This window comes from Haliotis rufescens, unplaced genomic scaffold, assembly GCF_023055435.1.
Source record: "Haliotis rufescens isolate VD_foot unplaced genomic scaffold, xgHalRufe1.0.p SCAF_1, whole genome shotgun sequence".
In the NCBI taxonomy this organism is placed as follows: Eukaryota; Metazoa; Mollusca; class Gastropoda; order Lepetellida; family Haliotidae; genus Haliotis; species Haliotis rufescens.
The window spans coordinates 89415685-89429683 of record NW_025963779.1 but is presented as its reverse complement, the minus strand read 5'-3'; the positions used below and the strand labels follow the sequence as shown (position 1 = coordinate 89429683).

General features: G+C 41.6%; 1 protein-coding gene across 2 annotated transcripts; it reads left to right on the top strand.

Moving 5' to 3' along the window:
* Nucleotides 1–98: 98 nt before the first annotated feature.
* LOC124134200 (6-pyruvoyl tetrahydrobiopterin synthase-like) lies at nt 99–10862 on the top strand. 2 transcript variants are annotated; one of them, XM_048403190.1, is made up of 7 exons: nt 99–149; nt 2277–2437; nt 3926–4005; nt 4407–4429; nt 5506–5562; nt 9093–9163; nt 10548–10862. In XM_048403190.1, the coding sequence occupies exons 2-7, from the start codon at nt 2319–2321 to the stop codon at nt 10687–10689; spliced, it is 492 nt and encodes a 163-aa protein (XP_048259147.1). In that variant the 5' UTR covers nt 99–149; nt 2277–2318; the 3' UTR covers nt 10690–10862. The 2 variants fall into 2 exon arrangements, with proteins under 2 accessions (XP_048259147.1, XP_048259152.1); XM_048403195.1 differs by lacking the exon at nt 5506–5562.
* The last annotated feature ends 3137 nt before the right edge of the window (nt 10863–13999 follow it).

The window sequence follows — 13999 nt, the reverse complement described above, 5'->3', positions numbered from 1 at the left end:
TTATGGACATAACGTAAAATGAATCGCTTGGTTAACCCATGAAATGAATCACTAATATAGGGGAATGAATTTAGGCCCATTTTCATTTTGTGTTGTAACTGTACTAACACCGTAGGAGCGGCACGCATCTCCACGACCGAGGCCAGCAGGTACGTGTACGTTGACCACTAGGTCAAAACACTAGACATAGCGTGCGGCAGGCGTTCTGTAGGGTGAGTGAGTGACTGAGTTGGGTTTAACGCCGCTTTTAACAGTATTCCAGTTATATCGCAGCGTGTCAGCCCGAAGTGATGCATGTCTCAGACGTTTACCACTTCGGTGAAACCCACGAGCACGGGTATGGTGCTGACAAACCTAGAAACATAATCGGGGCGAACCGGGATTCGAACCCACATTCATAGGTTTCTGGCGTGCCCAAGGGACGCAACTCTGCACAGCAAATTGCGGCGCCTGAGACGACTGTACCACCCGTGTCCCCCGTTCTGTAGAGGCCACACAATATACAGTAGTCAACATTGAGCAAGATAGACTACTTGTCTCGGCAGAAAATCTAGGCTGGTCATTCTCATATTAACACGTTGTGCGCTTTGGGTGTGCCGCCCCGCCCACTGATTGTATCCGTCTTCTTTGCCTCACACCTACATCAGGTGGCACAGGTGGTGGGCCCAGTCGTCTGAGGCGCCACAGTTCGTATGTAGAGTTACCTCCCGTATGTGAGTCTTTTACAATGGGTTCGAATCCCATAACCTATTTATTGTTTTAAAACTACAATTCGTATGCTGAGTTCATAGACGTCTCAGTAACCTGGAATCATGGATTCTAATCCCATTAACTATTAGTTGTTTTAAACCTACAGATATTGTTGCACATGATGTACTGTATTAGAGATATAGCCTCATTAATGTTTAACGCGTGAACCATGGCTGACGTACCTGAACTCGTATGTTGAGAAACTATTGCCAGCTGTGACTTGTACTATACATGATTGGGCTAATACTTTAACTGAATGTCTTTACGAACATGGTTCATTACGAAGCTTGGTGGAGAATGGGTCCAGTGTGCTTGTCATGATACCCTGCCGGGCAAAAGAAAGTATACCCATTTTTGATGGTGGCTAAAAATGAAACAAACAGGAAATGGTGTGTATACAGTGCGAAAAAAAAAGGAACGGAAAAGTGATTTTAGATATATATGTTATATGTCATATAAAAAAATCAACAGATGGTAATCGATTGTTCAAATTGTCACATGTTCCATAAGGTGAAGATGATCTGTTCCAAATATCTTGTATGGCCACAAATAGAGTTCAAAACTGACTGGCATCGTCGTCCCATGGAAGCAATCAGATTCCGAATTGTGACCTATGCTTGCCATAAAAGGCGACTATGCCTGTCGTAAGAGGCGACTAACGGCAATATTCCAGCTATATGGCGGCGGTCTGTAAATAATCGAGTCTGGACCAAACAATCCAGTGATTGGCATCATGAGCATCGATCCAGGCAATTGGGATACGATGACATGCATCAACCAAGTCAGCGAGCCTGACCACCCGATCCCGTTTGCCGCCTTTTACGGCAAACATGGGTTGCTGAAGACCTATTCTACCCCGGATCTTCACGGGTTTGCAACGTGGAAAAAACTATCTACAGCTGAAGATGATTCTCCTGTTTGAAGTCGGCCGGTGGCGTTGTTACAACATTCAAGGCCTCAATAAGCTTTCAAAAAGTTGTCTTTGCATGTGTTGGTGACGGGCGCAACCGTAGGGGACGATACGTTCACACCTGGTATCATTACTATGTGATAGTGATTCATAAACACCTGCTCATGATTTGGTCGGAATCGTACAATCGACTCTGCTTTATGCAGATATTTCTATTGGATATGGAAAGGGTTTTGTCGATATGCAAATGAAAATCCAACGTTTTTATAGCCTAACAAGTGATGTTGCACCTGCATGTCATTTTGGTGTGTTTCGGCGCCAGGCTCTCACGCGGTTGTGGTTTTGCGATGTTTCCATTTTCTCTCCAAATTTCTGCATTTGCTCATTTCTTTCCACACAAATCAATCTCAATCCATGCAGAAAGGACCAATTCTTTTGTTTATATTAATTTCGTATGGATGTCGGCAACATTCTGTCAGATATATACGATTTTTAAACTTTTGCGTTTCCCTTTTTTTTGGCTGTGTATCATAGTTGTGTTTTGGACCTAAAGTGTGCAGTGTTTCGGCGACTGTTTTCCTCATAGTAACGCTTGATAACGTTTGTAATTTTTCAGCAAATCCAATTTTCATTGTATACAGTTAGGAATGGAGATATAATGTACTGGAAAACCGAGGATGGTCTACTCCTCTCTTGCAGGACAATGGAGCCGACTGAAGACAGAATTGTTTACATCAGCAGAACGGAAACATTCAGCGCCGCACACAGGCTCTTCAAGTAAGGGGCGGTGGGGTAGCCTAGTGGTTAACGCGTTCGCTCGTCACGCCGAAGACCCAGGTTCGATTCCCCAAATAGGTACAATGTGTGAAGCCCATTTCTGGTGTCCCCCGCCGTGATATTGCTGGAATATTCTAAAAGCGGCGTAAAACCATACTCACTCACTCTTCACGTAAACTTCAAAACGTATATTTAGAGTGTGGGAACTGACCACAGTGCCATAAAAGAGGGTCGGTGGTTTTACAATCACGCCGTGTTTAAGTTAAAGTAGCAATTGTGAGGGAGCGAGCATTTATGCTATGTTTAGAAATATTCCCGCCATATGACGGTCTTCACACTTTGAAGCCATGTTGGGAATCGAACCCGGGTCTTCGCCGTGACGAGCTAACGATTACCTATGTTGCTCCACTGCCACCAAAGGCAGCATTATGATGATCTGGCAACAAGTACTATTGTTTAGAAACTGAAGTCCTGGCTTCTTTAGACGTGTAACATCTGACATTCACTGCAGCTGGCGCCATACGTTTGCCCGTCGGTTTCATTAGTAGTGGGGGGCACGGGTGGCCCAGTCGTCTAAGGCGCCGCGATTCGCTGTGCAGAGTTGCGTCCCTTGGGCACGCCAGAAACCTATGATTGTGGGAACGAATCCCGGTTCGCCCCGATTATGTTTCTAGGTTTGTCAGCACCATACCCGTGCTCGTGGGTTTCACCGAAGTGGTAAACGTGTGAGACCTGCATCACTTCGGGCTTTCCTCCCACATTAAGCTGACACGCCGTGACATGACTGGAATACTGTTAAAAGCGGCGTTAAACCAAACTCACTCACTCACTCATTACAGTAGTGAACATCTCCAAACTGTGGCACTATTCCTCCAACTCACACACTGATTGTCCATAACGGCTGCACAATGGGTGTTAAACTCAACTTTTAACAAAGAAATAGAAAAACTTCCGTGACCCAGCACAAGCTAAGAATGATAACATAAAACTAATATATTTTTAACTTTAGTTTGTGACTACAGTCACACAATGAAGTCACTGCTGTCCAAACTGCGTTAAACCCACTTCGATCCCAACAGATCGAACCAGACACAAGCAGCGCAATCCATAAAACATGTCTATTTAAAACTCTCATACCTACACCATACTTAAATACACTACTCAAAAAAACGTTTAAGAACATCCCATTCTTTCACATGACTATATAATATATATTATCGTAATACTATGATATCATTTGAAAGAATCGCGTGAGTGGAAACCTCTTTTGAGATATCCGGAACGAGAGTGCATCATCACTCATGTGATATCAATGACTGACCCACCCCAGCATACACTGTAACCGCGGATGTCCATGCTAATGATTAGTTTATCAAGACATTTGTTAATGCGGACGATTTCAGTGAGAACTGTAATGTTTGGATTAACGAGGCTTCACTACTCATGTAAACATTCAAATCATTGTCTGGATAAATATTTCTTCCGTAGTGAAAAGCTGACAGATGTGGAAAATGAGAAAATATTTGGAAAATGCAGCGCAGTAAATGGTCATGGCCACAACTACAAAGGTAAGATCAGTACAAGGGCTAAGTGACTTGCATAATGTGTCGAAAGAAATGTCAGGAAAAAGTCAGATAGAGAACAAAGTAGCAACGATTTGTGCTTTATGTAAAATGCCTTTAAGATGATGATCAAGAGCAGTGTGGTTTCTGGTGGATGTTGTAGACACATCCACCATGGATACCCAGTATACCATATATTCCTTCCAATAAATACAACTTTTGGTGTTAGATTTGTGGTCCCTGTTTGCGACAAATTACATTCTCCCATTTTGTCACCAGTATGTTGATATTAACTTTCGTAATGTTTCAGCCATATCACTACGACATCATGTTTTAAATTACATCAGTAGGATTGCTTGAGTTACGGAATGTGGTTGTGCTCTACAATTCCCTCTTCTTCTTCACAGTTCGTGTGACGCTGCGTGGACCGGTGAGTAGAAAACATTCCTTCCACAAACTGACCATTGTCCTGCCTAGGATATCATATTGAATCATACACATACAAATTAGTGCTTCCTTCCACAAACTGACCATTGTCCTGCCTAGGATATCACATTGAATCTTACACATACAAATTAGTGCTTCCCCCACTGAACTTCTTGAACACTTCTACCTTGATCGGACATTGACTGGTTAAAATATTCTCACCACAATATGCAATATCCGTGTCTTCATGTCCGCAATGTCCATATCCCCAAGTCTTCAATGACCATGTCTCAAGTCTCCAATGACCAGATCCTCAAGTCTTCAATGACTATGTCTCAAATCTCCAATGCCTATGTATCGAGACTTCAATGACTATGTCTCAAATCTCCAATGCCTATGTATCGAGACTTCAATGACTATGTCTCAAATCTCCAATGTCTATGTATCGAGACTTCAATGACCATGTCTCAAGTCGCCAATGACCATATCCTCAAGTCTTCAATGACTATGTCTCAAATCTCAAATGTCTATGTATCAAGACTTCAATGACCATGTCTCAAATCTCCAATGTCTATGTATCGAGACTTTAATGATCATGTCTTAAGTCTCCAATGACCATATCCTCAAGTCTTCAATGTCCATGTCTCAAATCTCCAATGCCTATGTATCGAGACTTCAATGACCATGTCTCAAATCTCCAATGCCTATGTATCGAGACTTCAATGACCATGTCTCAAATCTCCAATGTCTATGTATCGAGACTTTAATGATCATGTCTCAAGTCTCCAATGACCATATCCTCAAGTCTTCAATGACCATGTCTCAAATCTCCAATGTCTATGTATCGAGACTTCAATGATCATGTCTCAAATCTCCAATGTCTATGTATCGAGACTTCAATGACCATGTCTCAAATCTCCAATGCCTATGTATCGAGACTTCAATGATCATGTCTCAAGTCTCCAATGACCATACCCTCAAGTTTTCAACTGACTATATCCTCAAGTATTCGATGTCTAAAGTCTTCAATGTCCATGTCCTCAAGTCTTCAATGTCCATGTCTCCAGTTGTATGTTTCAGGTTCATCCAGTCACAGGGATGGTCTTCAACCTTACCATTCTAAAACGTCTTATGACTGTAAGAATATGTATATAAAACTATGCCTGGTTGTGTGTGGCTGTGTATCTGTGCCCGAGTGTGTCTTTCCAAGTGTATATCCGTGCATATGCATGTGTGTACCTGTGTACTTGTGCGAATCTATACTTGTGTGTATCTGTGCATGTGTGTGTATCTGTGCATGTGTGTGTATCTGTGCATGTGTGTGTATCTGTACTTATGTGTGTATATGTGCATGTGTGTGTATCTGTACTTATGTGTGTATCTGTGCATATGTGTATCTGTGCATGTGTGTGTATCTGTGCATGTATGTGTATCTATGCATGTGTGTGTGTGTCTGTGCATATGTGTATCTGTGCAGGTGTGTGTATATGTGCACATGCGTGTATCTGTGCATGTGTGTATATATGAATGTGTGTGTATCTGTGCATATGTATGTATCTGTGCATGTGTGTGTATGTGTAATCTGTGCATGTGCATATCTGTGCATGTGTGTGTATCTGTGCATGTATGTGTATCTCTGCATATGTGTGTGTGTATCTGTGCATATGTGTATCTTTGCATATGTGTGTGTATCTGTGCATGTGTGTGTATCTGTGCATGTGTGTGTATCTGTGCATGTGTGTATATATGAATGTGTGTGTATCTGTGCATATGTATGTATCTGTGCATGTGTATGTATGTGTAATCTGTGCATGTGTGTGTATCTGTGCATGTATGTGTATCTGTGCATATGTGTGTGTATCTCTGCATATGTGTATCTCTGCATATGTGTGTATCTGTGCATGTGTGTATCTGTGCATGTGTGTGTATCTGTGCATGTGTGTATATATGAATGTGTGTGTATCTGTGCATATGTCTGTATCTGTGCATATGTGTGTATGTATGCATGTATGTGTAATCTGTGTGTGTGTGTAATTGTTCATATGTTTATCTACAATCATGTGAACCTGTGCATGTTTGGCTCTGCGCATGTGTTCATCTGCGCATGTGCTTTGCGCGTGTTTGACCTGTAACGGATCATGTTTGTAAATGTGTTTCTGTATATGAACGCGTGTGTCTGTAGAAGCGCTTCTTGGATTACGCATGTTTAATATTAGAGCCTTATTAACGCATTAAAACTATCTTATGGAAAACAACAATCGCGAAAAGTAGAAACATAGTTTTATAGAATGTGTGAACTGAGGAGCAGAAGAAACTACCTCTCAGTTGGTTTTATCATATGTTTGATTTTCAATTAAAAACTTGCCATTCTATATAAAAAATGAACTGTACTGGCGCTAAGTCAGCACTCAAAGAATTCCTCTACTAGGTTTTTAGATATATGATTTGACTTAAAACTTTTGTAAATTAAACAAAAATTCGCATTATACACAAATGCTGATGGTCATCTTAGAAATCTTATCTTTGAAATTTACCACTTTTTAAACGTAGAAGGGTTCATGTGGTTGAAAAATCATGTTTTTCCCTGTCGTCTACAACTGTTGCAGGAATGAGTGACATGATCAAATTTAACAAGAGTTCTTTCAATGTTCTATTACATAAAAAGACTAGGTATATTCACTGTTGCCCCTCAGTTTATAAACATATGCTAAAGTGATCTGATGAAACCTGTTATAGTTTGCGAAAAAAGGCAATCAATTTCTTTAATTGTGAGTTAAAATGGAAAAAAGACTATTTACTGTCTAAAGATATTAACTATCTATGGACATAAAACTTTTAGACTTTTAATACTGATTTCTACATACAATTATCTACACAAAGATTAAATTATTAACAATGAATCTTGTGAGAAACAGCGTACGTAGCTTTTAGAGTGTTGTCAGTAGACACGTCTGTCGTGTCTTTTGGGAACGTAATAAAACTTTAAAAAACTGACGGCCAAAAGTAAACTGGTATTAAATAACTCTAGTTTAAAAACCACAAAAGATAGATGCATGAATTACAAGGTATTGAAATGATCAAAGTCTCAACGAAATCTGCATTTATAATGTTAGTCATACTGCATCTGATATTAATAGACAAAACGTAATGGGGGAAAAGGCACACACATAAAAAAACGCCCAAGTTCAATGACACGTCATATTAATGGGGTGTATGACCACCTCCTGCTACAAGACACGTAAATACTCGCCAGCGCACAGGAAAAGTTAGTCGTCTGACGACGTCACGTAGCATACGTCGCCATTCTTATTGGTGTGTCTGGATCACTTTCTTGTCGGGTGGCTGGAGGATGTGGTCCCAGTCGAACACTACGATCCATGACATCCCAGAGGTGTTCTATGGGCGGACATGTCTTGGGAGCGTACAGGCCACGGCAACACGTTGACGTTGTTGGCTGCAAGGAAGTTCTGAACGTTTCGGGTTGTATGGGGTCTGGCGTTGTCATGTTCTTAAAAAAAACTCTACGTGGCAGCTGTTGTAGAAATAGTAGGACAACCGGACGAAGAACGCTGTCACATTTCCGTTAACGATGAACAGTGGTGTTCTGTCCTGTCAACAAATACCTCACCACACCATAACACACCCTCCACCATACGACACGACCTTTCAACATGCCACCGTTCGTTCTCCCCTAAGGGCGGTAAAAACGTTGTCTCCCATCAGCACTCAACAGACAGAACCGTCTTTCATCAGTACCAGGCACGTCCCTGCTAACGACGGACAGTCCGGGTTCATCTCAATCTCTGACGACGATGTTGCGCTGTCAATAACTGTCCTCTGTTATCCCTTATTCCTTGAGCCCTGAGTCGTCTGGCCATATGTCGACTAACCATATGCCCTAAGGCATTCGTCGCCGATGACGTCACTGTCAGGAATCGATTTCGGAGATTCAAAGTATGCAAGTATTGGTCTTCTTTGGGTGTAATTACCATGGGTTTGCCTGTTCTTGGCCTGTCTGTTGTCTGCCGGCCTGTCTTTAACGTTGCATCTGGTTAGTTACAGCAACACGAGAGCAACCAAATGTTCTAGCAATGTGGGCGTGGGCTCCCATCTGTATCATACCCAGAGCCCGCTCGCGTTGTTCGGGAGTCAGTCGTGTCACTTCCATTGGTTTTTTCTCACTGTGAGTGTCTGACATGCCGTCCGTATCATGTATATACTCTTATTGCACGTGTAGTTTCGGCTTCCCCAGCAGCACGTGTTTTTCACTTTTGTCTACAAAAAACACGTGTCGTGGACGTGTTTCACTTTCAGCGCAGGGAATCAAAGGAATCAAATCGAAAACAGATGTTTCTTCCTGATTAACCCTTTTTGAATTTGAAATATGACACTGTTTCAAAACCTTTAGAATTTAAAGATTGTATTGTTTCATCCTATTGCTATCCGATATATGTCCTAAACGAAAACTATATTACTTTACAACAACAACAAAATCAATTAAAAAGTGTGTCGTTGTAAAGACGTGTTTCTCTAATGATTTATATGTAAGTATGTTCATTTAAATATACATGTGTGTCGCTCTAATGGTGTGTGCTCACAATTGTATTAAAGTCCTTGGCCACCCGGAAAACCGTATAAACAGGATTATGATTCACTTATGATTCTAGGAATGCATCATGGATGTCCTCGACCACAAGAACATCAACATGGACGTCCCTCACTTCCGGCATACGGTCCCGTGAGTCGGCTAGCCTCGTCTTCAGATGTAACAAATGTTATATTTGGGATAACACTTTCTTAGTTTACAGATTCTAGTACTTTTGGGGGTTGAGTCCCGTCCGGGATTCAAACTCACACTTGCAAGAGTGAGGCACCTAATCGCCAGCACACAAAGTCAGCGATCTAACCCACTCAGCCACCGGGGTTTCCACAAAAATGAAAGTCCGACAACTGGTAGTCTAGATCACGTACTTTGAGTACCTCTCTGACAAGTGTAAATTGGCACGGCTCCCATGGCCGAAAGCTATGAATACACAAAGCCATTTAGGAAGTGATCAAATGTAACAGATGTTGCCATGGGAGCCGTGCCAATTATTCATACAACTGTGTTTAAACACTTCTTACTTTGTCATCTTAATCACAAATACACTTTGTGTCATACATAGCGAAGTTCATTTCCCACATGCTGTCATATACAATCTATTTACAGCTATATGACGGCGGTCTGTAAAATATCGAGTCTGGACCAGACAATCCAGTGACTGACATTATGAGCATCGATCCATGCATTTGGGATACGATGATATACATCAAACAAGTCAGCGAGCCTGACCACCCGATCCCGTTAGTAGCCTCTTACGACAGGCATAGTCGCATTTACGGCAAGCATGGGTTGCTGAAAACCTATTCTAACCCTGATCTTCACGTGTCACACTCTGTAAGAGAAATCCATCGTATCCCAATAGCTTAGATCGATGCTCATGATGTCAATAATTGGATTGTCTGGTCCAGACTACTGTCATATAGCTGGAATATATCTGAGTGCGACGTTAAACAACAAACACACAGAGACAATAACAACATATGCAGAATGCCCCCTAAACACAGAACACCCCTTCAGTTCTATTTGTCGACACTGAGAGAAAGAAATGCCAGTCTAATCCGTACCCCAAACGAAAGAAATGAAATCTTAATACGTTGTATGTTACATAAACAATGGGTTTCTAAAAAATTAATCCCAACCTGCTTGTGGCTCATTATGTCGGTGCTAGGTATCTTGATGTTTTTCATATGTGGTTTTAATATTATTTATTCACACAGGTCCTTTGTCGAGATTGAGACTGTTGAAAAGAAAAGAAATTGTTTGCCACCAAATTTACATTGTTTCAAGATATTTTTCAGAAACAAATAATTTAGGCTCAACCTGGTTTTGCGCTGAAAAAATAGCTCATCTCTAAACAAAATCCCATCCCACCCCAATCCCCACACACAGAATGTCAAGTATGCTCTGTCCCTAAGCATCCTCTGTGGGGTGAGCATTTCGCTAGTGACTGATTACCATTGTTATTATTAACTTTGTTATTACGTGTATTTTAACATATTGTACATCGATTTATTTGTAGAACCTCGGAGAACATTGTCATCTTCATCTGGAATCAGTTGAAGAAGAAGCTCGATGACGATCTCCTGTATGAAGTGCACATGCAGTCCAACGAGAGTGACGCGGCCACGTATCGTGGGGAGAACGCGGCCGGGCTTTCATAGTTACACTAGCCGACCCTGCAGCTGATCGCGAGACACACGAGCACCTGCCGCGGAGAGAACGCGCACGTCCGCTGAAAGCTTAATCTGCTACCCTGCAGTCTATCGCACTTACGTTGCACGAATATGTTCAACATGCCCTTTCTGGAACAAATAAAATGCATTATTGAGTTGTATCTGTTTGTTCTTTCTTATCACAGCGAAAGAGGAACATAAGACACAAGTAGTGTAAAATGTATAACTCAATGAAAACAAATGTGGAATCCTCTAAACAAGCAGGCCGTCTAATAGAGAGATGAAGAGTACAATGGAGCGGGTAAACATTCCTGGAAGATTCTTGGAGGATTTTGAACAATGGCCGGTGACTTACCGCTCTGTACGTACGCTGTCGGCTATAGATGATGGACGATCTCTGTACGAATTCTGTGCCTAGTATAAAGTCGACTGTGTCACAGGACTTGAAATATTTCGAAAGATTATCCTGGTTTGAGGATTGGCCGAGACGAATGAACCAGTCGTTGGAAGATATGGCACATGCTGGACGCGTCAACTTGAACCGTGCTGATAGCTGCTATTATTTTAGATGTGACAATGGTCTGAGGGGATAGAAAGCCACTGACGACCCATATGTAGAACATGAAAAGTGGCTTCAAAACAGACTTCCTAAAAAGATACGTGTGGATAAGGGAAATGAATTTAAAGGTACATTTCAGTACTTTGAAGAGAACCAGAGCATCACATTAATCGTTACACACAATGAAGACATCAAAGCCAATTATGCAGTGAGAGTGATAAGGACTTTACGATCCCTAATATCAAGGTATCTGACCCACTATAACATAGAACGGTACTTGGATGTTTCATCAGATCTAGTGTACATCTACAATCACACAGTACATAGAAGTTTGGGAAAATGGGCGCCCGCCGATGTTACCAAGCGAAACGAAATCGAGGTATGGGCAGATCTGTAGATGAATCCAGTTTTGAAAAGCATTCAGAGCAAGAAGAAAATCAACAAATTTCGCTATTAAGTGGGAGATATAGTGGGAATCAGTAATTGTTATTTAAGAAAACGCTTTAGCAACTTGCGTTGGACAGAAGAGTTGTTTGAAATTACCTCGGGAACACGTCGACAAAGCATACCACTTTACAGATTGCAAGATTTTCATGACGAATCTGTGCGAGGACGTTTTTTTCACGAACAAGAGCTTCGGAAAGTCGAAAAAGATTTAGAGGTGGGTTGGTTGGCCATCCAGTTTCGATAGCTGGGTACCCGAAAGTGAAGTGGAAAACTTGCAAACATGGATAAATATGTCCTATTTAGCAGTTCAGATTCCAGGATTACTTTTCCCAATTCCCCCTATTGTTATCGTGCTGTCTCAACGCCCACAGCTAGAAGGAATGTGTCTGGTGGCTTTATTGGAGTTAAAGTTTGGCAAGCTAAACTTGAAAGACATGAACAATTCCACTGTAGACCTGATGTGCAATCTGTGCGATAGTTCTCACGTCGGAGAGGATTATATCCCTGTGGTAAGACGTGTTGATATGCGGTCCCAATTACTATTTCTATCTACCACGGTACATACTTGTGGTTTTGAAAGACACCTCCGGAATTCAACTATATATAAAGTGTGCAAAGGGGGCCTCACACTCATTCTGAAAGGCGTGAACGTGTCACGTGTCTTGCGTCGCAATCCATTTTAGACCTAAACTGTGGAACGCAAATTGTATATACCGAGCCTAATAAATTCATGCACTTCTTTAAAAATAGATCGAAAGGTTCTAACGCACCAGTGATGAAGGGACGTCCTCGATTCCAAATCATTTCCATTCTACCCAGAAAGCCTCCAGCTTCAAAATCGGCTAGATCATCGGTCAAAATAAAAGTGACGTTACACAGCCAAGATGTGGTTGAAAGAGCAGAGGCTGCACAGCAGAGAATCAACGCTATAAAAAGGCAAGTTGGTGAATAAATTGTCAGGCCGAAGAAAGTTCGTCGGGAAGGCCATCTCTGAAGTTTAACAATACTCCAAGCGTTGGTAAAAAGGACATTTTCCCCCAATAACATGTCGGTACTCACAAAGAAGCAGGTTATAGAAACTCTCCCTTCTTCTCTGGATTTGTTTGATCTGGATCCCTATCAAACTAGCATCCTACAAATTATTACGACAATGTTCGCCCTCTCTCGGTCATCACGGACTCCAGTCCCGTGGAATTCCACATGAACAACGCTGGTAGCGATTACTTCGATGTGGGTCGAACCAGAATTCACGTCCAACTGAGAGTGACTCGTGCTGATCATTAGCATCTCACTGATAAGGAGAAAACCCGTCAACCTGACATTGCAGAGTCTTTGGTCTCAGATCAATGTTTACCTACAGGGACAGCAGGTGAGCTCCAGCAATGGGGGTTATCGTCACAAGGCCATGATGCAATTCCTTCTTGAGAATGGCATGAATGCCAAGCTTCACACTCAACTATTTTATAAAGATACCGGAGACACGGTGGCCGATGTTAATGACACTGATCCAACACATCCTTCATCTTGATGTCGGGAGAAAGCAGTAAGTAATATAACAATGAACTGCCTACGTGTACCTGAAAGTATGCAAATTAAAAGTTAATGACGCCTTAATCCTTGCTCACAAGAAACTGTTCGAGAAGGGAAATGCTCTCTACCCATATGAGAGGTTTATGGTGAAGATGACATCAGTCCCATCGTCTAGTCCAGACTCGATTATTTACAGACCGCCGTCATGAAGCTGGAATATTGCTGAGCGCGGCGTTAAACAACAAACCAAACCAAACCAAAAACCTATTTGACATGGCGTCTCCCGAAGCACAAGCTACAATGTCATGGCCTTGCTACATATCATCGTTCTAGATGTGAACTATTTTGTTTTATGTTTGACCAGACAATTCACATGACCATAAATATATATTCATGTCATAATCTGGCAGGATAATGGAAGTCATTTATTCGGCTCACAAACAAAGACAAAGACAATAAATAATAATGTTTACTGTTCCGAATATATTTATGAACACATGGAGGTGACCTGAAAGAGTCTAGTTATAGATCAGAAGGTCCCCATGGTAACACAATACCTACGCTGAACATGGCGAATGTACGTGATTTGCATCTTGTTAAAATGTGCCGTGAATAGCCAACACGTGGTAGAATTCGCTGTTCTGGACACTGATTTGTCCATGAAATATTTTAACAGATATTATGGTTACTCGAATATATCAATTCTTTGCACCGATGATGATAAAACGTTCATGCTATATAACATCCATTTTACCCCGTTTC